This window comes from Phoxinus phoxinus, assembly GCF_949152265.1.
Source record: "Phoxinus phoxinus genome assembly, chromosome: 16".
NCBI classification, from domain to species: domain Eukaryota; kingdom Metazoa; phylum Chordata; class Actinopteri; order Cypriniformes; family Leuciscidae; genus Phoxinus; species Phoxinus phoxinus.
The window spans coordinates 20875989-20903010 of record NC_136891.1 but is presented as its reverse complement, the minus strand read 5'-3'; the positions used below and the strand labels follow the sequence as shown (position 1 = coordinate 20903010).

General features: G+C 36.1%; 1 protein-coding gene across 2 annotated transcripts in view; it reads right to left on the bottom strand.

Moving 5' to 3' along the window:
* enpp1 (ectonucleotide pyrophosphatase/phosphodiesterase 1) overlaps window positions 1-27022 on the bottom strand; it is a 62994-nt gene that overhangs the window by 11540 nt on the left and 24432 nt on the right. The window contains exons 9-21 of one of the 2 annotated variants that reach the window (XM_079639116.1): window positions 22707-22816; window positions 22249-22314; window positions 21977-22049; window positions 21522-21630; window positions 17628-17759; window positions 16477-16508; window positions 16257-16384; window positions 15655-15724; window positions 12735-12822; window positions 8956-9140; window positions 5723-5762; window positions 5485-5639; window positions 1081-1207 (exon numbers count right to left, since the gene is read on the bottom strand). In XM_079639116.1, the coding sequence (XP_079495242.1) occupies window positions 1081-1207; window positions 5485-5639; window positions 5723-5762; window positions 8956-9140; window positions 12735-12822; window positions 15655-15724; window positions 16257-16384; window positions 16477-16508; window positions 17628-17759; window positions 21522-21630; window positions 21977-22049; window positions 22249-22314; window positions 22707-22816 (1315 nt within the window). Of the gene's footprint in view, window positions 1-1080; window positions 1208-5484; window positions 5645-5722; window positions 5763-8955; window positions 9141-12734; window positions 12823-15654; window positions 15725-16256; window positions 16385-16476; window positions 16509-17627; window positions 17760-21521; window positions 21631-21976; window positions 22050-22248; window positions 22315-22706; window positions 22817-27022 lie in introns of both variants that reach the window. The other variant, XM_079639115.1, reaches the window with a different exon arrangement.

Sequence of the window (27022 nt, the reverse complement as noted above, 5' to 3'; positions counted from 1 at the left end):
CACAAGACTTCAATTTTAAATGAAGGCTGTTTCTATTTATTAGAGTCATGTAACAAACAATGTGTCACCGTTTACACAAAAATAATAAGCAGCGCAATTGTTTTCAACATTGATAATAATACAACATTTTCCTTAGAATGATAATAAAATTAATTTAAAATTGTAATATTTCACAATATATATGACTATATATATATATGCGGTCAAATTGATTAATCGTGATTAATCGCATCTAACATATAGGTTTGTATTTGTATGATATAATATATAATTATATAATTAATTATGTGTGTGTGTATATGTATAGGTTTGTATATACATAAAGGTTTGTGTTTATTTAATATATGTGGGTTTGTATAAATATACATATATATACATAAATTATAAACAAACAATTATGTTAGATGTGATTAATCCTGATTAATCGATTTGACAGCATATGTATATATATAATTTAATTTAATTATTATGTCATATATACAGTGCCTAGCATAAGTGAACACACCCATGCTAAAGTTGCCTAAAAAGAGGAATACAAAAATCATATTTTGGAAATTGATCTTAATGCCTTAATTAAAAGAAATGAGGAAAACTCATGAGGAAAACGCATAATGTTTCGTAAATAAATAAATGTTCTTCTTTAAAATACAGGGTGCATAAGTCAGGACCCCCCTATGTTAAATTCCCTTAGAGGCAGGCAGATTTTTTTTTTTAAAGGCCAGTTATTTCATGGATCCATGTTTCTATGCATCCTGATAAAGTTCCCCATGGCCTTTGAAATTAAAATAGCCCCACATCATCACATACCCTTCACCATACCTAGAGATTGGCATGGTTTTATTTCAGTTAGCCTAATAGCTGGTTTGATTTGCATTGAGAGATTATCTTATGGAAAGTACACCATGCCAATCTCTAGGTATGTCACGTATATAATTCTAATTAAATTTTAACACAGCCATATATAATAAAGAATATCACTCATAGCTCTAATTGAATTAGTGGTAGAGGGCAGAAAGTGAAATGAATTATGAGCTTTGTTTAAATATCTTAAAGTAAGTATATATTTCCTGTTGGACTCACTGGGCGGATGCAGGAGGCCAAAGGTCAGAGTGGAACTGTTCTTATAGGAGGAGCAGGACTGTCTCGCGCCGGCCTGCACTCGCACATCTGCACGCACACATGTGTCTGCTGAGGGACGCACGCTAACCTTGGATAGACAAAGACAGAAAGAAAATCAACATTCAGATGAAAGAGTGCTTACTTGACCATTAAAACACTCATCGAGTGTAACATAACAGTGAAAATACACTCAGTGCTTTACATCTCAAATGAGAGCACTTAAAAACACAAGCTTACATTTTCAGCTTTTAAACCTTCCAAAACAGTATGATTTGGTAATATTTTGTGAGTCATGCTTGTGTGTAAAGTTACTCCCATACATCATCATCAACAACAACAACAAAGTGTCCAAGATCAAGCCTGCCCTGAACTCCCACTCTGGAGGACAGATTTGAGATACCATTTCACAATCTCATGTTGTGGCTTGCAGTCGGTTTATGAGTCAAGAGAGCCAGAAGATACTATAAAGATGATTGACTTTAATTATCCTCATCTTGAACTTATATTATCATGTATTAACCCTTATGACATTCCAAACCTGTGTGAATTATTTTTTTTCCATGGATCATAAAAGAATAATATACTGGTTAGTCCTTGGAGGACTAGCGCAGTCAAGCTCCATAATGACAAAAACACCATAATGTTTAAGGAACAGGCTAAAGTTAGAGCTGACGAAATTCCTGTTTAGTTAACTTTTAACAAATTAAATATCTGCCTGAATCTTACACAAATGGTGTCAGAAAACTTGGAATATAATGCACAAGTCTCTTTGGACAACATTTATGGTGCTTGAAGCCCAAAGTACACTTTGGTTTTTATGTGTACACTAGGATATATGTACAGTGCACGTGACAAACAGTACATTTAAATGTGTGCTGTATGCGCTCATCTTGCACATGTGCCTTGATTTATTTTGCACAAATGAGTTGGTCCACAAGGTGGCAACATTGTCCCAGCCTCTTGTTTCAGAGTTGAAAAAGAAACAGATGAGACGGAACAACAAAAACAAACCTAGGCTGCGTTTAAGTCCATTTTTTGTGCCCTTCCCTCGCTAACTTCCCTCCGTCTCGTTCACTCGGATGTGCGTCATTGCTTACGTTGCTCTAGTGCCCACTACTGGCGGAACCCTTGAAACGTGTTTAAATCAGCCCCCGATCACTTGGAATCCAATATGGAGTTGATTTATTATTTATATATATATTTCCTTATAGATTTGTTTACACACCATTCTAAAGGCCTGTATGTTTGCTTGTAAAAAATAACACAAATGAATAACAATAACAATGATAACAATACAGTAAACTATAACTGTGTAAATAACAGTCAGCTTAAGATAGCTACTAGTATTATGTGGTTAAATATAAAAATAGCTCCAGTATCATACACTTGAGTTGTGTGGGGTGGGGGTGAATTAAGCGTGATCTGCTGTGATGTCACAATCAGGGTGCAGTGTGGTCTATGGATCTGTCTGAAGTGTACATGTTGAGTAGACTCGCTCCCTCTGTGAAAATCGAGGGTTCGAGGGTTTATCCAAATAAACTTCCCTGAACGCACTGCAAAATGGTGTCAGTGATTCCCCCGATTGAAAATGCTCAGGGAAGTTCGCGAGTGTATGTCTAAATGATATTGGTTCACTAGTTAGTCCAGTTATCCAATCACATCCTCTGCTGAGGTAAAGTCATGTGAGTTTTTTTGCTGAGCATGAGTTATTAGGTGTGTTCGAGTTCAACTATTCTAGGCTTCTAACAGGCGAGATCTGCCGGTTGCATTCGGGGAGGAGTTAAAAACGGAGACACTTTCTGCTTCCCATAGGGATGCTTTATCATTTATGAAGTGCTTTAAGGCACTTTTCCACTACACCGTACCAGCTCGCCTCGACTCGCCTCGCCTTTGTTTGGTTTTCCACTGTGAAAAAGTTGTACCTGTACCTGCTTCCAGACACTTTTTTTCGTATCACCTCCGGCGAGGTTCTGAGCGAGCTGAGGCGATACTAAAATGTGACGTGAAAACACGGCAGACTGCTGATTGGTCAGATAGAATCGTCACTATTCACTGCGTCTTCATTGCACGCGCCAGACGGAGTATCCTGAATAACCCTCTTATATACTGTCTATGGAATAACCCCGCCATTTTTAAATAGTTTGGCCAGAGATTGCGTGATATACCCATTACTAATATTATGTAAAACAGCATACACTCGATTTCCTCCATTGTCCTGTGTGTGTGGGTAGCGAGTGTGTGTTGCGTAGAAGATTACGTCACGGGAGTTTCCTGCGGCGTCGCTATGACGAGGTACTATCTGCAATGGAAAATGGAGCGAAAAGCGAGCCGAGCCGAGGCGAGTCGAGTTGAGCTGGTACTGGTAATGGAAAAGCGATTAGATGCAATATTTGTCAAATACAAAGATGTTTTCATGAAGGAACAGAAAGACTTTTCACTTTTTTCTCGTCTCACTCTCGCGTTACTTTGATGGCACACATGATCGTGACGCAGCAGTGGTGCCGATCAAAGTCAGACAAACCTTCTAACTAGAATGCATTGCGATTGTTACGTTTTTATGCAATATCCCAAAATTCACATGAAAATAGATGGATGAAAACATAGCTAATGTCAGTTACAGTCAAAACTCATTTCACAATCGCATTTCACAGGGATTACAATAACAAACACAAGAGCTGCATGAAGCTGAGAAAACACTTGATGAGTCTGTCTGTCACTGTCCCGTTGAGTGTGATGACGATGATGCCAGAGACTGAGATTTACTGAGCGGTCGGCCCACATAATGAGTAGCACATGCTCTGTGAGGTCAGACACTACGACAGACGACCTCCCTCTCCTCCATTCAGCATCAACATTAAACACCACTCTTTTTCAACATCATTACAAATTCCCCTTGTGAAAACGAAGCGTTTATTTGCACTTCGAGTGTACTTCAAATCTAAATAGTATATATTTTTTAAACTAGTACTTGCAGATACCATGAATGAAATAAAAGGCCACTTAAGTGTACTAAAAGAGAGTTAAAAGTAAACTTAATATCAAGTTAAAAGTTTTACTTCTTTTGTCATGTTTTAAATATGTACACTTATTTTAATGTGTTGACTAACATACTAAAGCACAGGTCAAATACTTGATTATTTTAAATGTGGTGTGTTATTCGATTAAAGTTAATATATTTTAAATGTACTAAATTGCAAATGCAACATAACAAATGTATTTAAATACATGACATACAAGTTTCAATAACAAATAATATTCTATATTTTAGTAACCAAAATGCTTGTCTATAGTATATTCAGCAGTAAACTTAAACCATATTTCCATGATAATTTCCATGGTAATTATGAAATTAAATGCAAGTCCTTCTCAAAGTTTAAAGCTACACTGTGTAATTTTTTAAGTGGATTCTTAGCAAAAATCACGTTGTTCTTTCAAAATGATATGTGCTCATTAATGTATAATTACTTCCACCAACTAATCAAGTATTCTCGTAAGTGTAGAATCTTCCATTTATAATACATACAGTACGAGCGAATCGATCGAAGGGCGGCAGCCATGTTGCGCATCCATCTTGAAAATACATTAGCCAAAGAGGGACATACCTGGAAATTCAAGCTTTGCCTTTCGCATTTTTACACTCAGTGGCATCGTGACGAATGCGAGGGGGAGATTACTCGCGACTGACGGCAGATTTGAAATAATACGGCCACCGAAGGAGTTAAAACGCCCACGGAATGGGAGGGGCTATAAAGTTATATTCAGTTGGTATTCATATACAATTTCAACTGCTAGATGGGAGTAATTACTACACAGTGTAGCTTTAAACTAACATTCTCATGTTAGTTATTCACTCTAAAGTGTATTCTCTTAAAGTGTATTATTTCTGTAATAAGTATTCTTAAAAGTACGCTAATGTGAACTTTGTTTTCACAAATGTTTGAAGTTAAAGTCCTGTAATGATTTGAAAAAGGGTGTAGTTCACTTCAATCCCATTAGATTAATTATCACAGAAAACCACAGTTAAGCCATATTAGTTAGCATTGAGATCATCCATATACTAGTGTACTAGTTTACAAAATCAACTTTTAGCAGATAAACCTGTACACATTTAAAATTTACAGTCACTTTTGGGAGGATACTGTACACTACATGACTCGTCTTGCTCTCATGGGCGTATCCAAATCTTTGTCAAATAAGAAAGTGCGCTCTAAAAAAAGACTGTTCCTCCCTTTTCATTATAAATACCACCTCTGACTAACAGTAGCAATATGTACCAGCCTGTACACTTCATGTTTCAAATATGTCAACAAAGAAAACACAGCTGTGACTGTGGAGTGATAGTTCGGGACGTAAAACTAATCTCACCGTTGCATTCAAAGTGTATGAAACCCAGAGGGGCATGAGGACGTCTCGGCTGTATCCGCTGATGTACGCACTGTGCTGGAGTATACAGTGATCCGACTGCTCCTGAAGGACACGCGGGGGTCCGTAAGGCAGATGAACAGGCTTGACATTGCTGTCTATTAAAGGATTAAAAAGAACGTTTTTCACTGTACAATTTTGTCACTAAAAACAGTGTCGATATGAACTATCATTTACATACTTGAATTTGAGTTGATGAGACGCTGGTCCAGACGTTTCACCTGAAAAAGTTTTTGGAAATTAATTTAATGAATAAGCAACAAAAACATGTATATATGTATATATGTATATATATAAATATAAATATATATATATATATATATATATATATATATATATACAAAAACATGTATATATGTATATATATATATATATATATATATATATACACATATATACACACATATATACATAAAGCTCAAAAAGGCTGTAAAAACACAGTAAAAAGAGTATTATTGTGAAATATTGTGAAATGTAATTTATTCCTCTGATCAATTGAATCATGATGAATTTTCAGTCATGTGATCCTTCAGAAATCATTCTAATATGCTGATTTGCAGCTCAAAAAACATTTCTTGTTATGATCAATGTTGAAAACAGCTGCACAGCTTAATATTTTTGTGGATAAATATTTCATGATTCTTTGATGAATAGAAAGTTCAAAAGAACAGCATTCATTTGAAATATAATTTTTTGTAATAATACTAGTCTTTACTGTCACATTTGATACATTTTATGTATCCTTGGAATAAAAGTATTAAATTCAATATAAAAGAATATATAACTGCCCCCAAATTTTAAACGGCAGTGTATACACTAAATCATTTGGAGTGGTTAAGCACAAGTGGCTTGACTAACTTCCCTTTCAAAAACTGGAAAGCTATGTGATTGTGACAAACCATGGGGAAAAAAAGAAAAGAAATCCAGACAACACCACAAAGCCAAAAGTGTGTATGTGATGAGGATCAGAACAGACAAACAAACAACAATCATAACTACAATGGCAAGGAAAAACTCCAAGAGTAAGGAGGAAACATTGGGTGGAACCAAGAGGAACCCCCTCCTGTTCTTAGGATTGAGTCATCTAATAACAGCCAGTTCAAAGACACAGGATTATACCATAAAACAAGGTAGGCGTTCGATTTAAAGCATTTGCTTGGCCTTTGGAGGGAACTAGTCTTAGCCTAGAGACGAGTCGTCAGCAATTCCAGGCTGCCTGCGAATGAGGTCTACTTTTCCTTCAAACACTGTAGCTGTAGCTTCGTGCAGGAATTGATACAGAAAAAAAACGACGTCATTGTTCGTATCACTGAGTATCAAGTGCTGATGAAGCCTCTGGAGCTGAAATTCAGATATGGTAATAGGCATTTAGTTTCAGACATGCTCTGTAAGCGGTAGACCAATCACAACACACTGGGCCATCTGACCAATCAGAGCAGAGTAGGCTCTCGGAAAAGAGGGGTTTTGAGAGACTGAATCTTCAAACAAATCGTTTTCAGAAATGAGGTGATGCAGCAATCTATATTATGAGAAAATTAGCGTTTTTGGTAACACTTTACTTGAAGGGGTGAGCATAAAGCCTGTTTTATGCTTCTGCGTCAACTCCACGCCGTAGCTACGCCGTTACTCCTACGGCGTCGTGGCCGTTTTATGGTTCTGCGTCGGGTTGTGTTGCATCGCGGTGCATTTCACCGCGAGAACGCTAGGGGGGTGGTATCACAGCCCTTGTGGTCTGCGTCGCCTCGACGCGTTGTTACAATTTTTTGGAGGTGCACGTCGAGCTACGGCGGAGGGGGCGGAGAGGGGTTCGCGTCGACGCAGAAGGGTCTGCGGGGGTACGCCGTCAATTCGACGCAGAAGCATAAAAGGCCTTAAGACTGACATGACACCTTCATAATCATGACATGACATGACATGTGTCATGGATATGAAGCAGGTTTTATGCATGTTTATGACAACTGTCATTAAGTGTCATTCACTCAATTATGAAATTTTTAATGCAAATATGACATTGTTTGAGATCTCTTTGTTTTGACAACTTGACATAAACCAATACATCATAACCTGTCAGTGTCATAACAACTTGACAATACCAAGACAACATAAATGGTCATAAATATGTCATAAACATGACATAACAGATCAATTATCAAGCTTAAGAAACCACTTAGCTTTATGGGTTAACATTACATTAAACTGTCATGTGGTTGGTTTTGACATTGGCTGTCATGAGGCCATTATAACTGTGTCATGAATGTTTTTCTTGACCTCAACTACAGTGGTACAAATTCAATCCATAAAGCTAAGTAGTTTCTTAAGTTTGATAATTAATCTGCTATATTTATGACAGGTTATGTTGTCTTGGTAATGTCAAGTTGTCATGACAAAGACACTGACAGGTTATGATGTATTGGTTTATGCCAAGGTGTCATAACAAAGACATCTCAAACAATGTCATATTTGCATTAAAAATTAATTGAGCGAATTACACTTAATGGCAGATGTCATAAACATGCATAAAACCTTTATATTCATGACATGTGTCATGTCAGACTTGTGCACACCCCTTCAAATAAAGTGTTATCGTGTTTTTTAACCTTGGATACATGTAAACATATTGTAGGATACCTCTAAAACAGAATAATTAGGAACCTTCAAAATAGTATGATAGGGGCACTAGGAGTACATCAATATGCACAGTTATAAACAAAGGTTCCAAAAGAGGGTTTTTCTAGCAATGTTGTAGTAGACGAACCATTTTTAGTTCCCCAAAGAACCTTCCAGTGAACAGTTCTTAAAATTACCATTTTTTTGTTCTAAGTATGAAGAACATACTAAAGAAACTACTTCCACTATAAATCATTTTTTGTTCACTGGAAAGGTTCCATGAATGTAAAAGGTTCTTCATGGAACCATCAATGCCAATAAAGCACCTTTATTTTTGAAGAGTGTACATGATACAGTACAGTAGGCTGAATAGGAAAACAGCCCCTTTAGAAGATGCATAAACAAATGAGTTTTGATCGTTTCATGATGTCCTGCTGCTCAGTGTTGTCTGGATTGGTTTTCTTTTGTGTAGTTTTGTTCATGATTTTTGAGGACAACGGCACATCATGCAGTCTCTTCCTGTTGGAATCTGCGTAATTTGACTTAATCTTAAGCGACAGATGAATTTGTATCAAACTACAATAGAGTTTGATTGGATGCAAGGACATTAACAGCAAAATATATGAGAAGCACTTGCTCCTTCCTTTTAAAAGTTGATAAGTCTATTTGTTTTGCTACCATAACTATGCACAATGAAATAGTTGCATTTTAGTATAGTCATTTTTTAGCATAGTCTCTGCGAACCTGTAAGAACTGATCCAGATGAACATGTTTTACATAACGAATCACAGGAGGAATAATGCCCACCTCAGCCTCAGTGAGAGAGTCACAGGTGCAGCCCTGGGGGTCATGCGGGGTCCCGCTGACAGGGGTGCATGTGGATGGAGCCGAGCGCTCTGCGGGGTACACCGGCTGATGGGGTGGGCTCTTCAGCAGATGGTTTAAACTGCCATGGGTGCCGTTATTGGGAGCAGGAGGAACACCCAGTAAATCTAAAGAGAAATACACAGCCACTTATGATACAGTGCACATATACGCTTATTGGGAAGGCAGCCAAGAATAGCCACTATACTGTGGCACATTTACTCACCCTCATGTTGTTACAAACCAGTATGACTCAGTAAGTCTTTCATCTGTGGATCACTTTTTACAGAATATTAGTAACTAAACAGTTTTGGTTCCCATTGACTTTCATTGTATGGACAAATAAATAAATAAATAAATGCAATGGAAGTCAACGGGAACTTCATGCATCCATGACTGGAACAACATGAGGGTAAATGATGACAGAATTTTCATTTTGGGGTTGCCAACTTTGGTTGCTTGGCTGGAGTGAGAGTTTGATGACATTGGTTGAATCAATGATATGCCCCCTATTTGAGGTTTTAAGGATGCAATAATTCTTTTTGATTTCATCTTAATTCCACTTACCCATCAGCCTAATCTTGTACTAGATGCACAGTCCACATTTGAGTGCTCTGTGTACATCCGCTAAATATAACGTCTATAAAAGCCTTTTTATCATATAAAGTGCAAACTAACAATAAGAGCTAATGTTAACAGCTTGCAAATTCTTACTGACTAATTTTGTTAAAAAACTAAAATCACATTTATTTTGTAAGCTCTATGACAGAGAAAGGCATAGCATATAGACCTACATATTATAGTATATAAAAGTGTTGAAGGCAATACAAAGCTTTAAAGCAGAAAAACAGTTTAAAATTACTGAATTATAGTTAATAAGGAGAAAAATGCACAATTTAAGTGTAAACAGGTCAAAGGTATACAAGCTGTAAGAACACACATTCAGTCTTCTGAATACATGCGGTAACATGGTAATGTAATTTATCTTTCCTGTAGGGCCATATTTTATATATATATATATATAAATTCATGATTTGAATACATTTTATGATTTGAATCTAAATGATTGTGCTCATTTCTCTCGCTCTGTCTGTTGTGACATGCATGTATGCACATTTTGAAGTTATACCTGTAGTTGTGAAATGGTAATGTGCATAATTGTCTCTCGACTCCATTAAACAGTAAAAGTCTGTTAGCACCCAAGCCCAAATTAAACTCTACGAAGTCTGTTCAAATGTAAAGACAAATGGTGTCATGCTATTTTATTTTGCATTGACTTGTTATTTGGCATGATATTTAGTTGGGTAGCGTGAGACAGAGACAAAAAAAAGCTTGTGACTTACGTCAAATGTGTGAGAGTTGGCAACCCTGTGACATCCTGGTGACACATACTATTTATGGCCTCAAATACCTTTTTCAGGATGCTTACATAGTGTAACTAGAGCGAATAGAGAAGCAGAGTGGGTGATGAAACCAGACATTATGTAACAGTGTTGGGGAAGCTTTGAAACTACCGCGTGTCTTTTTGCATTATAATATAAATTATACCGCAATAATTTTGACCCATACAATGTTTTGTTGGCTATTGCCACAAACATACCCGTGCGACTTATGACTGGTTTTGTGATCCAGGGTCACAATTATAAACCATCATAATATCTTTAACTAAGGCAGGAAATCAGCATTAAACTAAATATTACATTATTTTGTGCATTTTGTTTATGAAATTCAAATTATAGAGTTCGTAAGGTCCATCACCATGTCCCTTTAGGGGCTCCGTAGGAAATGGACAACTAAAATGTCTTGTTTATGAAACTGTCATATAAAAGCAATGTCACACTAGCGATCATGCTGTAGTTAATGCTGGAGAAAGACTCAAGCAAAACTGGTGAATCAGTTTATTAATGATGGCTACTTTGTTTTCGAAGTGGGTCATTAAGTCCTTGGCAGTGATTGTGAATGACGGAGGCTGTGACAGAAAACGAGTCTCATAGTTCTGCACAATTTTCCATTATGATAAGACTTCTTTTGGATTTAAAACAATATGAGAGCAAAAACATTCATAAGCAAGAAGTGCTGGCCAGTTGACGTTAGGTTGTTGCAAAATAAAAAAAACTGTTTATAACTGATAAAGATTGTGCATATACTGAAATCCTCATAATTGAATCTCTTAATCCCACATTCTTTGTTCCAAATCAAAGATGAAGAGACAGAATTACACACAATACACACTGCAGGACGCAGCACATTTTAGCATTAGCTACTGTAGGACAAGGACAAAATTCCCAACCGCAGTTACTCACCCCTTTGAAAAATAAGTGTGATGGATTGAACTGAATGTGCACTTCAAACTATTATAAACGTCTTTGTTAATATCATATTTAGGCCACTTAAGTGTACTTAACGAGATTAAACTTTCATTACTTTTTTCACACTTAAGTAGACTTTTAAAGTACACTTTGTAATACTGCCAAATTAAAAGTAGTACACTAAAAACACTTATTTTGATGTGTTGACTAGCATACTTAAGTACATAATTAAATGTAATACCAAACAACATAATACAGTTAAAATATAAAGGAATACATATTTTAAATGTACTAAATTGCAACTTCATTATTTTAAATGTGTAATAACAAATATATTTAAATACATGACACACAAGTTTGAATATAAATTATACAGAATATTATTTTACCATAAATGTTTATCAGCACAGTACACTTTGACCATATTTCAAAGACAATAGAATTAATTATCAAATTACATAAAAACGTGTACTTAAGTCTTAAGTAGATCAAAAACAGCTAATTGCATTTATTATAAATACTATTATACATTTTCATTTAATTGTAATTTACATTGTTTTCACTCAAAGTCCCACTGTGGTGAATATCAAGCTTTTAATGTCTTATATGTCTATGTGGTGTTTTTAATATTCTTTAAGACAAACCATGTGTAAATTCATAAGTCAGCACCATTGCTGAGTATTTTCTCCTGAAAAACACGGTTTGAAATCGCTGGTGTTTCTGACGTCACAAACTACCTTGTAACCAATCAGGTCAACATGTGATCGTCAACGAGTGGATCTCTGAGCTGGTGTGAGTGAGTGGACGCAGGGCTAATTTGCATATTCATAGAACCGCATATACTAAATGAGGCAAGGGGGTAGAGTTACATTCAAGCTATTATAAGGCACAAAGATATTTTTTTCAATAATTTTTTTTTTATATATGTAATTTAGGTGATCAAAGATGAGTTTTAGGGGATGAAATTATTGACTACAGGTGGAATTTAAGTATATTATTTTTAAATATATTATAGGCCTATATAGTTTATAAAAAAAATTTGAGTATGGTATGTGTCATTTTTTTGGCAAAGGCAATTTGCACACTAGAACTGTGCACAGTCCGAGAACTTTACTAGTGGCTATCCTGAGCTGGGATATCAAAGGCAGTAATATATATGTTGCTTGCAAAAAAAAAAAATTCTGTCAGAAAGCTTTTGACTATTATACAGCTGTCAAAAGGGCCTTTTGCCCCTTTATGGTGAAGTTACAGCATTTACTGCAGGGTCTAACTGAAACACGCTAACCAGCCAAACAACAGCAACGACCTTCACAGCTCTATCTATGATGAACCATAACCCTGCAATATCTGATGAACATGATGAAAGGATCTTTTTTCAAAAGTTCATGATACCAAACAGAAAACAGAACTTACCGCATAGGAGGTTGTAGACCTCAATGTTCTCGAAGGGAGCCACAGTCGTCTTATAATGTATTCCTGGTCCATATCCAATAAAAATGGCCTGCAAACAGTAACATTTAGTTAATTAAATCACACTACAAAAAACAAACCGCTTGGTTTACACTTGAAATCTGCAAACACTTTAACCATTTGGGTCTATCCATCCATCCATCCATCCATCCATCCATCCATCCATCCATCCATCCATCCATCCATCCATCCATCCATCCATCCATCCATCCATCCATCCATCTATCATCTTCAAAATTCTAAAATTACTTCAAACTTAATTATTTGAAAACAACTTTATTGTATAACTTTATATCTAACTTTATCTAGTTATTAGTGCTGTCAAATCACTATATTTAAGCACACAGTATATTGTACATTTACAAACTTTTATGCTAGATGCGATTAATCACGATTCATCGATTTGACAGCACTACAAGTTTTCAAACTTTATCTAGTTATTGCTTAATATTTCATTAAAAAGTAGTTGGCTCTGAGAAAAGATTATTTGTTTGCAAATGCCATTAAAAGGGATAGTTCACGCGAAAAAAAATGTAATTAGTCCATTATTTACTCACCCTGAAGCCATAAAGCCGTAAATCGGTGCGTACGGCCGTCTGCCGGAAGCAAGTTATTTTAGTCGATAAAGTTTTAAATATGGATATTTTTCTTACACGAGCGCATCCGCTTTACTTCAGAAGGACTTTATTAACCCCCCAGAGCCGCGTGGATTACTTTTATCATGAATAGATGCACTTTATTGTACTTCCAAATTCAAACAGCCATTCACTCTCATTATGAAGCTTGGAAGAGCCAGGACATTTTAAAATATAACTCTGATTGTATCCGTCTGAAAGGAGAATGTGATATACACCTAGTCTAGCTTCAGGGTGAGTAAATCATGGGCTAAATTAATTTTTTGGGTGAACTATCCCTTTAACATTTTGTTGTCTAATGCAATGGAAATGGCAACTTGTGTCCAAGTACTATTCGAGGCCCTTGAATACGTCAACAAAACACCCACAATAGTTCCAAAAACACAGACCACAGAATCACTAAAAGCACTTATTTTGATTTGCAGTCACAGAGAGACACACATTCCACACGCCTCTGGCTGAAACGCTAAACGTTTGAGTGCTGGAAACTAGACTGATCTCATTTCCTTGACACCGAGTAACAAACATGAAAATGATCTTCATTCCTCCTAACAGGAGATTTCACTTTCACAAAGATAGCCTAAAGTAAAGGGAAAAAAACATCCCTGTGTATGTGACTAGTTTGTGCAATTTACCTCAACCAGTTACCTCAAAAGAGTTCCTTTGAGATGTTTTCGTAAGCCCTACCAGATGCATTAGACATTCCTAGACAACCACATAGACCGGGGGCACAGATGGCTAGAAGTACACCCACGTCACAGACATAAACAAGACTCTGTCAAAGGTCCAACATGTGGCTTGAGTGTGTGTTTAAAACTGCAATCTGAACACCTTCCAGTTTGAAGGAACTACTAAGTGTGAATCTGGCACAATGGAGTTATTCTCAATGGAAAAGAGTTCATTTAAAGGGCATGTCTGGATCTTTCTCAGTTTTTGTGGAAAGACCCAGGGTATCATAATCCTCTTCATGGGAATTTACCCAGGTCCTTTAATATGAATTCAGTATAATCCCCATCTAAGTACTTGGTCTCCTAAACCTCATTAAAAATCCATCACAGAAGCATTTGAACAGAGCCTAAACTGAAAATAGAAATGTTTGTTGGTGCTATGACAGATTTAAGCAATGTTTGCTCTGGATTTATAGGGGATAATGCTTAATTTTGTGGATGAGGGTTTATGTTGATGGAGTAGAAGCTAAAAGAGAAGAAAACGCTGGAGCAGCCAAAAGAAGTAATGGAGAACTTATGGGGCAACTCTGTCAACCATTTTCTTTAAAAATAAATAAATACATAGGCCTAATGAAGAAAAAATCCAGGGCACTGAGACTAAAAAAGTAATAACTATTTGTTGTAATATTATTTAAAATGTATGCTCTTAATTTTACTAATATTAGTAAAATTAATTAGTAAATAATTAAACATTATTTAATATTTTATATATATTAGAATATTACATTATTCTTCTACAAGAACCAATGAGGTTCATTCTCGTGTTGCGCAGCACGTTTGAGCTTCAGCAAGAACCAATGAGGTTCATTCTCGTGTTACGCAGCACGTTTGAGCTTCAGCGAGAACCAATGAGGTTCATTCTCGTGTTGCGCAGCACGTTTGAGCTTCAGCGAGAACCAATGAGGTTAATTCTCGGCAACGCAGCACGTTTGAGCTTCAACCAGAGGTTTGTTCTACCGTGTCGGTTGAGCTTCAGTTTATGTTCGCTGATCAATGTTTAAATGTGAATAAAAGCCTAAATTCAATCTGTTCATCAAATAAAGCAATCAAGTCTCTTCAGAAAATGTGAACTAAACCGCTCAATTATTTTTTGACCTCTTTATGAACTTTTTGAAGCATCAAAATGGTAGTTGCATAGCTTTCAATGGAGGGACCGAAATCTCTCAGATTTGATTAAAAAGATCTTCATTTGTGGTCTGAAAATGAACGAAAGTTTTGCGCGTTTGGAACGACATGAGAGTTATTGACAGAATTTAAATTTTTTGGTGAACTAACCCTTTAACACACTTAAGTGCACTTCTAAACATGTTACTTTACAGTACATTTTAAATCATGTTTTGGGAAGGAAGGCTTTTGAATGACACAATGGGTCAAGCAAATCTATTGGTAACATCTGCTAAAAACATCAATATCTATAACTATGCTTGAAATTTGTTTTATTTATTTACTTGAATAATACAAGACAAGTGCTTTGAATATGACAGTATTTTAAAAACCAACCTGCATGTTCTTGAAGACATTATCTGAACCATGGAAGCCACCACTGCAGTATTTAATTTCACTCGGTTTTCTGTTGACCAAGGTGGGAAAGAAAAATACTTCACAAAATACTTAAGTACTGAGTACATGCCAGCATGAGTGCTGATAAAAAAAAATAAAAAAATCGGTAACACTTTATTTTGATGGTCCACTTCTACTCCGTTTGCAACTACATGTCAAGTCATTAGAGTATTAGTAGACTGTCTGCTTAACATCTGCTAACACTTTATTTTGATGCTCCCCAGGAGACATTCTACTGACTATAAGTAACTTTCCAACAACATGTCAACTTCTAATAACCCAAACCCTAACCTAACAGTCTACAAATACTCTACAAATCTACAAATAGTGAGAGTTAATTAAGTGTATCGGAATAAAGTGTAACCAAATCTTCAGAATGTCTTCAATCAAATTCTAGTTACCATTTTGAAACGGAACAGTTTGCATATTGATCAAAAACATAAAACGGTTAAACACATCAAGTTTTACAAACACATTAATACTTTGATGATATTGATTTCCTTCATTATAGCACTCATTGACATGACAGGCTTCAAACTCACAGTGCTGCTTGCCATTGCGGCTGCATGTAGAGATGTGCTCTCTCGATACGGATACTATTTGCAAAGTGAAGGCGTTTGGGGAGGTGCTCCTTCAGGTACGGCTTCATCGGCTGATCAGATCCTCTGCACTTCAAACAGAAGGAAAGAATAATGGTTTCAGCATGATTAAGTAGAAGATGTGGTCTATAAGTAATGTGTGGGGATGCTGACAGGCTCATACCGAAAGGTTCTTCACCAGACCTTCATAATCAACTGCCAGATGAATACAGGGAAAGAGAAGAGATGGATCGTTTGATTTGCAGTTGATGGACAAAACACATTTTATAAATGAGTGTTTCTTCAACTATGTGCACTATAGGCCCGCTTTTTACACTCTCATGATATTTACAATACCGTTTATTTGGGGTCGGTAAGATGTTTTTGCTTATCAATGCTGTATTTATTTGATTAAAAATATTGTGAAATATTATTACAATTTAAAATAACTTTTCTATTTGAACATATTTTTTTTATTTAATTTATTCCTGTGATACGAAGTTGAATTTTCAGCATCATTATTCCAGTCTTGAGCGTCACATGATCCTTCAGAAATCATTCTAATATTCAGCTCATGAAACATTTATTATTATTACCCATGTTGAAAACAGATGTTCTGCTAAGTAATTGTTGTGGAAAATGTGATATATATATTTTTTCAGGATTCTTTAATGAAAAGTAAAAAAAAAAAAAACAGCTTTCATTTGAAAAATTTTTTTATTTTTATTTTTTACTGTCGCTGATCAATTTAATACATTCTTGCTGACTGTTGTTGTTTTTGTTTTTATTTCTTTAAAAAAAAGTCTTTCTTTTTTCTATATTGTTTTTACATATTTCATTTCAGGTTATTTACTGACACTGGTAAACAACACTAACTTATACGTACAGTATAGTGTTAAAAAAAAAAAACGCTAAAACTTTATTAGGGACAAAATTGTAGGTCACAGTGGAAATTACACCACAATGGTGGTGTCGCAAATTGTGTAAACAATGAAAAACATTTTATTAAAAAAATGTATAATGTTATACAAGTTATTTATGATTATATAACGTTGTATTTAGATCATCATAGTTTTTCTGTAATCATTAATGTTATATATGAAGAATTGTGTGTTTTATTTTAAGGGTATAAAAAAAATAAAGTCTACATGTGGAATATGAAGATTAGCAAAAAATAATGAATAAGCCATTTTAAAGTTATATTGTGACCTTTATACCACAAACCTGCAAGATGCAATTAAAAATTAATAATCAACTGGTGCAACAAAGTGATTCGTTGAAGAAACACTCAAACAGCAAGGATGTGGTAAATCTATGACAAATCGATCTGCTTACAGGAGAAGAACTCATCAGGCACACGTCTGGGCCGGACTCTCGCCGCAGGGCCCTGGATGACAGTGATGTCATCAGTGTTATCCAGATAATCGGAGACGTATGCAGCTTTCTTACATGACGCTTCTTCCATCCCTGCATGTTTTATAGACACAGAGAAGGACAGAGTCATTCAAAATGAACTTATATTTCACAGGTTGCACGTTTAATTTTGTTCACGAATTCATGATTTATTCACCCCTATGTCAAGGCAAACCATTATGAATTCTTTCTTTCACAAAAAGAAAGTGTGAGTAAATACAGTGAGTAAAGTTATGGGAGAACTATTGATATAAAATATTTTGCCAAACTTAATGCATTTACTTTAGTTTTCATTCAACTCTTTTTTTTCTCTCACTGTCAAAGGAAGCATATAATTCACTGACAGTAAACGCCACTTCTCTCATTATATTCTTGAGCGAGTACTAATTAAACATCAGTGATGCAACAAGTGCAGCACAGCAAAATATACAAGCTCAGTATGCATTCACAATCACTCCAACCACAAAGGCAGAGCGGCACAGAAAATGAAAAACACAAGAGTCAAAATTAGCATGCTAGCAAGCCTCATGGCGTACTTGAAGGTCAGGAGGCACGTGCAATCCCACACGCCTTTAATTTGCCCCAATCATAAATAGAGACACACGTCAAACAGATGTCACTGCTGTGCTAATGAACTTCTGTGCCCACCCAGTTAGCTGGGAACCAGTGATATTTTAGCATCATTGAGATACTATTTTTTATTATTATTTTGAATTAGCTTTATTTTTTTTTTCTGTTTGCTATTTAATTTTAGATACAGTTCCCATTAAATTTTTGGCTTTTAGTATGAATGTGTTAGTCTTACTGTTATCTTTAAGCTAGTGTAATTCGGCCAATATGTCTCAATGATTTTGATGACATAGTTCTTAGAATCATAGTACTGAGACTGCTCTCATTAGAGTAACAACTGATTTGCTCTTAACCGATCGTGCGGTTGTATCTCTCTGTTAGTGTTACTGGATTTTGTGCTGCCTTTGACACTATCGACCACAACATTCTTTAGACTCGAAAATTACGTTGGCATTAGTGGAATTGCATTAGCATGCTTTAAATCATACTTATCTGACCGTTATCAGTTTGTAGCAGTAAATTAAGAGATGTCTTATCAATCACAAGTTCAGTATGGTGTACCACAAGGCTCAGTACTAGGACCGTTGCTGTTCACTCTGTACATGCTACCTTTGGGAGATATCATTAGGAAGCATTGCATTAGTTTTCACTGTTATGCTGATGATACTCTAATTCTGAGGAAAAAAAAAAGAGTTTATAATTATTGGGCAAAAAACCTCTGCACGTTCTAACCTAGAATACTGTCTAACACTTGATGGCTGCTCTGTCAAGTCTTCGTCGTTGGTTAGGAACCTGGGTGTGCTCTTTAATACCAATCTTTCATTTGAAAGCCAGGTTTCTAGCATCTGTAAAACCACAATCTTCCATCTTAAAAAATTATCTAAATTACGACATATGCTCTCAATGACAAATGCGGAACAATTCGTTAATGCGTTCATGACCTCAAGGCTAGCTTATTGTAATGCTCGTATGGGTGGTTGTTGCCCTGAACACTTAATAAACAAACTACAGCTGGTCCAAAACGCATCAGCTAGAGTTCTTACAACAATCAGGAAGTATGACCATATTAGCCTGGTTCTGTCAACAGTGCATTGGCTCCCTATTAAACATCATATACATTTTAAAATATTGCTGATTACTTACAAAGCACTAAATGGTTTAGCTCCCCAAGACTTGAGCGAGCTCGTAACGCATTATAGTCCTTTACGTCTCTGGCCAGTTGATAATACCTAGAATATCAAAATCAATATCAAAGAATATCAAAATCAACTGCTGGCGGTAGATCCTTCTCCTATTTAGCACCTAAACTTTGGAATAGTCTTCCTAGTATTTTTTATCGAGAAGCAGACACACTCTGTCAGTTTAAATCTAGACTTAAAACACATCTCTTTAACCTGGCATACACATACATGTACACAACAAACTCGTCCCGTACCGGTGTGACTCTGAATTGCAACCAGATGGAACTGGATAATATTCCGAATGTTCTGATCCAATCTGACTTCTGACATGTAATGCTGCCTGAATCAAAATCATTCACTGTTCGTTCGTTGGCCATAGAAGAACTGGCCCCCAGACTGAGCCTGGTTTCTCCGGGGTTTTTTCTCAATTCTGTCACCTGATGAGTTTTGGTTCCTTGTCACTGTTGCCTTTGGCTTTTGGCTTGCTTAGTTGGGGACATTTAATATTCAACAATATAATTGATCTTCCTGCATTGACACCATTATATGATAACTGAACTGAGCTGGACGATGACATCATGGTTTTCTCCAGAGCGGCTATATATACAGTATATATATATATAAATTAACTAAATTAATAACTATTTTACAACAAAAATGAACCATCACTAAACTTACTTAAGCTAGACTATGACACTATTTTCTTCAAGAAACAAACTTTGTAAACTTACTTAAGCTAGACTATGACACTATTTTCTTCAAGAAACAAACTTTGTTGTATTATTTTCCTGTTATCACTGTAAAGCTGCTTTGAAACTACCGGTATCTGTATTGTAAAAAGCGCTATATAAGGTGACTTGACAGGAAAATAGAGTTAACATTAGCTTTATGTATGTTTATGTTAGTTTTTTGGCGTAAATATAAGAAAACTGTGAGGTAAAAAAAAAAAAAAGACATGGCTTTTTAAAAATGGTGGGTGCTGTTTCATATGTCATGTGTTCGGCCAATCAACGTACACTTACGTCACTGATAGTTCAGGTTGTGCTGGATTAGACCATAGACATGTATAGAAAGGCTAGATGGCTTACCGGCGCTGAGAGCCAATGGGACCCGACGACGTCACACGGCGGCCATCTTAGGACAGGACCGCTCGTCCAGTTATAACATTAAAGTCTATTGTGCATGTAGTGCTAAAATAACTATATTTTGCTCAATTTTCAACCGATTTTCAAACGGCTTGCTGTGTCATAAACGTCAGGGATGCGGCTATTTAACTGCATACTTGTGAAAAATGATAGCCACGGAGTTTATTAAACATCGGCATCAGCACAAATCATAGCCACGTTAATAAGGTTTGTAATAAACCAAACCGTTTGTAAATCCGTCAAGAATTCAGCAAGTTACGAGCATTTTAGTTGGCGTATGTCACTCACCTTCCGTCCACAGCAGCAGGGAGCAGCAGCGCAGTCTCCTGACCTAAGATGGCCGCCAAGTGACGACACAGCTGACTCCGCCTTGAGCCATCTAGCCTTTCTATACATGTCTATGGTTTAGACCCTACACTGAAGTAGGAGCTAATTTAGTCCCCCCAAAAGGAGTTCCTTTAACTAAACTCGTTCCCAGTTCCTCTGGTGTGAACACGCCAAAAAGTACTTATTTCTGCCAATAGTTACAGGAACTATGTAAACGTTCCTCCGGTGTGAAAGCCCCTTAACTCTCTAATAAGAGTTAGTTGGCATGTAGGCGCGACATTACTTACAGTAAACAGAATGACTAAAGGGGATCATCAAAATAGAGTGTTATCAGATGGCTAAACTTGCTTACAAATTACAGCCAGTGATCTAACTACAATGAACAAAATTATAAACGCAACACTTTTGTTTTTGCCCCCATTTTTTCCCAACAGATTTAGACAGATTTGTGAACAATATTTGAGAGAAATAGGCCTTTTGTGTACATAGAAAAAGTCTTCAGTTCAGCTCGTGAAAAATGTTTGTTCATATACAAACACACACACTAATGCAATTTATGCATGATAAACACAATAAACCATCACAGTACTTACCGTGGTCAGACACCAGAACCAGGTTGACACATTTGTCCAACTGTCTTTCCTTGAGGCCCTCCATCAACATCCCAATAAGTCTGTCAACATTCAGCAAAGCCTCAATTACCTGCAACACAAAAATCAATCACAATTTTGAATGAAAACACTAGCATTCTGTAGCATAAGCACCAGCATACTGATTATGTACAGTATTTAAGAGCGCTAACACCAAACGACATAAAATGCTGGCTTTTATGTTTTTTTCTTTGCAGTTGTGAGAGAAAACATTGATAGTTATATCAATCATTGCAAATTCTCTAGTACTGCATACACTTTATCAACAAAAAAAGTAAAGATGACTGTGTTCATATACTGTTTCATATCCTACAGTAAATCAGACATTTGCCCCCAAAATAAACAGAAGATATTGAAGTTCATAATTTTTTTGCACATGTGGTTTGTCTTCATTGTACCTGGCTACTCGTTGGTCCATATCGATGACCTGCAGCATCAGGCTCTTCGAAGTATAAGGTGTAAAAATCTGGCCTAAAACAGAGTATATACAATGAAAAATGACATCTAAAATGAACTGATTTTATTTAAGTAAAATATATTATTTAACATCGCCCAAATACATAAGTTTATATCAACAAAGGGTTAATAAGTAAGTCAGAAATAGCTCTTTATGGTAAGAATTGCATGTTTTTCCAGTCCAGTCTTAGATAATGGAAATAAATAGCATTACCTTTCTCCTTCAGGTAAATGCAACCATTCAAAGATTTTGGCCATCCTCTTTTCAAAGGGAATGCTCCTTTAAAAAAAAAAAAAATACAGTATACCTTTGCTCTTGGGGTGTTCAGAACATCTATTATAATATATAGTTACAGTTAATATATTGATGCCCATTATTTAAATAATTTGATCTTTCTAACTATTGATGGCTGTTACTAAAAACTCTGATATATTCTATTGAGTTCAGCAGAAGTCTACATGGAGTGTAATGAATGTATTATACCATGTAACCTTATTTAAAGGGTTCAACAGCTTTTAAATATACTGTAATAATTATGAAGTGTGGCTCTTAATTCCTAGTTTTTGATGTGAATTACAGTCAGTCCTCACAACTCTAATGTGTTGTGCTTTTAAAATGTTAGAATCCAGTTAATAACAATTTTAAAACAATTTGGTATTGTGAATATCCACCTGTCATACTTCACCCAGAAATTTGGGTATTTTCCGTTGACTTTCACATCGGATCCGGGCCAGAAGAAAGTTGCCGTTTTTAGTTTGTTTCTCATGGCTGTGAGCCAAACCTAAAAACAATCATAGGAAAAACTGAATGAGAGTGCTGACAAAAGATAGTCGCAGTCGCAGTTATATAATCGGGTAATGATATTGCATATCATTTGTGGACATCGGGGAGACGCTATCAATTATGTATTGAGTATTGAAATCGCTTTTGAATGTGCGCTCGCTTTTTACTTTAACTTTCCAAATTCGCAATCACACGTATAGAGAACGCCACTACTGGCAACACATTTTTCAAGATAAGATGTTTGTCAATGACGCTCAGAAATCAGTCCCGTCCTGACAGTCATCTCTCCTTACTCTCTTCACGTGATAAGTGAAATCATGATGTACTGACATAATAACCGACAATTCGGATTTAGGCTTCGGCACATCTCTAGTTGCTCCTACAGTGAAGTACATATGGTCATGTAGAAGCACTAAAAACTCAAGCATGTGCTTCAGTTAGAAACCACAAAGCCATCTCTGTAATTACTGTAAGGCAATATATAAGATGTATTCTAACCCAGTTTAAAGGATAATTCCGGTATTTAACACCTTGAGTCTATATTGTAGTTTGTTTTGGATGAACAAGAGTGGTGGACAACATTTTTTTGACAATGGTTCCTCTCTCGAGTTTTTGACTATAATAGAATTGGCCATGGACCCATTTACAGTTTTTTTCAATCGTTAACAAGCGCTTACCCATACTTCAGATACTTTTTCTAAACTCTTAACACAGACTCACACCTACAAAACACAATTGGCCAAATGGATAATTTTCTTCTCAAAAACACATTTTGTTAAATATATACTAACTCTTCATTTCAAAATAGAACACATCTTTCTCTGCACTCACTAACTTTACCAAAACACTGGAAATCTGACTCAAAATGAAATTATTCTGTCAAACAATAACACTTGTTTTCACTTCACAAGGTACATGCAGTCAATCAAAGTACACCAGGTTTCAAAATACTGGCTATTCTTGACATTACAAAAACTGCATACACTTTTATGTTTCTTGGTTGGGAACTGTATGTCCACATAATGTTCACATTCAAAAGCATTCCAGTAAAAAGCAAATCCTTTACTGTTTACTACAGGAGGTACAGTAGAAACACGGTATGATAGAACAGAAAAAGTTTTACAGTGTTGCTTACAGTGAACAAAATATCCATGAAACACACAAGAGCATTCTGAAGCAAAAAAAAAAGCTCAGATAAAATCAGGGGGGGTACTTTTTGTAGTACTTTTTTTGTGTGCTAAAAAAAAGCACAAAATTACTGTATCTAATCTCTGCGATCTTCAGGGTTAGGCCACATCTTTTCATCAACATCACATCTGATATTATCCAAGGCGATGCACCAGGGATAAAAACGCTTGGTATGTTGGATCCACCCTTGGCAATCATGAACTGTGATGTCCCTGCACCAGCATCCATGGCTTCAAGGAGGGACATCTGGTCATGTGGCTGATGGTCATAAACCTTCCACCTCCATGCAGAAACAAACTCCTCTATGGGGTTGAGGAAAGGTGAATAGGGTGGAAGGAAGAGACTTACCAGTCTTGGGTGGACTTCAAACCATGTTGTTATTGCTTGAGAATGATGGAAAGCCACATTGTCTCAGGTAATTACAAAGGTCCTCATGTTTTCATGAGAACCAGGCGCTGCTCTGGAACCAGGCGCTGGTGGAGATCATTGAGAAAGGCAAGGATGCGCTCGGTATTGTAGGGTCCATTGGCTCACTGCATCTCTCACTGGGCCTGCTCTTCTCCCTTCTCCTCCTTTTACTGTATAAGTGTCAATGTAATAGAAAAAAATAGCCCCTGCCACTCTAAGCCAGTCTAAGCCAGACTGGAATCAGCTGGGGTTGGCACAATTTACCTAACATAAATCAGCTCTGTGTCAATTATTCAATTGTTTGTTTATTATCAGCTGAGATATATTGTTTTTGAACTGATATCATTGCAGAAGCAGAGGTTATTATACTGTATCTAAGGTTTGGAATATTGTCATTGCTATTGTGGGATGTTGTGTGTTAACATTCGTAAATACTACAAAAACAATCCATAATTTTGTTGGGAGGTATAGCTTGTCTGTTAAGAAAATGTAAGCATTGTGGAAATGTGTTCACTGACTGCATATTGTTTGAAAACGACATGAAATGTGTGAATGGTATGGCCACAAAATACCGATACTGTGCTAATTGTGTTTAGAGTTTTGAAAATGTGACAACTGGCTGGACAAACGCTTGTTAGCGACTGAAAAAAACTGTAACATTGGAGTCAATGGGCATGTCCGAAAATGTCATTAAAACAACCTTTAACATTAGTTTTCAAAACTGTGCAACTCACCGAGTGATTAGTGATGTTAGTTGATGTTCCAGAAACAAAAAGTGTTGCGAAATACAGTTTCTGTCGTGTTTTATTTGTCATTTTGTAAAATCCCATTGAATTCTGTTGAAGGACTGAGTGCTCGTTAATATAAATGCGCTACCGGAAACGGAAAGGGGGCTGTTTACATTTGGTCGATGTAGTCTTTTTGCTCGCTTCCGTTTCTCATAAGGCTAGCGAGCAGAGCAACTGTGCTCCGGGAAAGTAAGCGAAATAAACAAACAAAACCTTCATTGTTACTTGTAATATGAAGTTGAACTCGACTGTGACCGTGAGTGTCCCGCGAGACATAAACATCAGTTATCGCCATCAAGTGGTCGGGAGTGTGCTAACGCTTCAGATTCAAATATTGAGCGGAAGTTACACAGTTGTGAAGTGTCTGAAAAAATAGTTCCACTATAGCAAAATAAACGGATTGGAATCATATATTGCGACGATATATTGTTTATAATCATCAACGAACACCACTAACCACTCGGTGAGTTTAACAGTTTTGTAAACGAACATTATTGGCTGTTTTAATGACATTTTCGGACATGCCCATTGACTCCAATGTTAAATGGGTCCTGGCCAATTCTGTTATAGTCAAAAACTCGAGAGAGGAACCATTGTCAAAAAAATGTTGTCCACCACTCTTGTTCATCCAAAACAAACTACAATATAGACTCAAGGTGTTAAATACCATAATTTTCCTTTAAGCTTACACAGGATAGCACTGAATGTGAACATTAGAGACCATTACCGGTAGTTATTTAGTCTCAAATGGCAACATCTGCCAATCTCTAGATCTTCTAGTAGAACCCCTCACATCGCACACATTTCAGCACCACGGACGGGGCAAAACAAATGTGTAGCTGAAAGTCAAGCATGAAAACGAATAACGTCAAGTGTTCCCAGTGAAGAGTTAAAGGAAGTTCAGAAGCACTGGCAGGCACCAACCAGGATGTTTTTTTTTTTGTTTTTTTTTGTGCACCACCCTTCATTACCCTCAAACAGCTATCTTGGTGAACTCTAAAGATAATGATGATGAGGGTGGTAACAGAGGATGGGTGTGACTTTCCTCTTATCCCACACTGATACAGGATCATTTGGACAATCTAGGGGATTTGAACAAAGGATTTGTCCAGAACAGTGTGATCCAAAAGAACATCAGGACTCTTCAAGTGGTGCCAACCGAGGCTCAATTATGGGTCGTGAAACAGGAATTTAAAAGGATGTGCTATTGATGAATGATGATGATCACAGTCCGAGCCAAATTGCGACGTATCCAAAACTGAACGGCTTATTTTGCATTGGGTTTGGTGTACTGGTGCACTAGTTAATACTATTTTACAGTTTTGATTAAATACTATTTTTGCTTAGCATTTTTGCTTTTTTGTATAAGAAATATGAATATTTTAAAAAGACATCACAATAAACTTTAAGGCCTTTTGCATTTGTCATAATTTTTAGTGTGTAAAGTAAAATAAACATTGACTACAAATTTTTTTTTAAGTTACTGGTACTTTCATATTATAGCTAATTTTGTATATTGTTATTATATTTATTATTATATTGACCTATATTAAGCAACATTTAGGCTTTTGTCTAAAGAAAATATATCAATCAAGTGGTCTTCATAATAAATCTTTCTATTTTTGTATGATTTTTTATTTATTTTTTTGTCTTTGGAAAAATAAATATTTTTGATACATGATTAATCATGACCACATTTAACCATGAAATCCCAGCAAATCAGTTATTACTTATTCAGAACATAAAAAATACACTTTTTTTCAGTGTACATACACCATTCAGTTTAAAATTATTCCTTAAATAATCTATATGAATAAGGT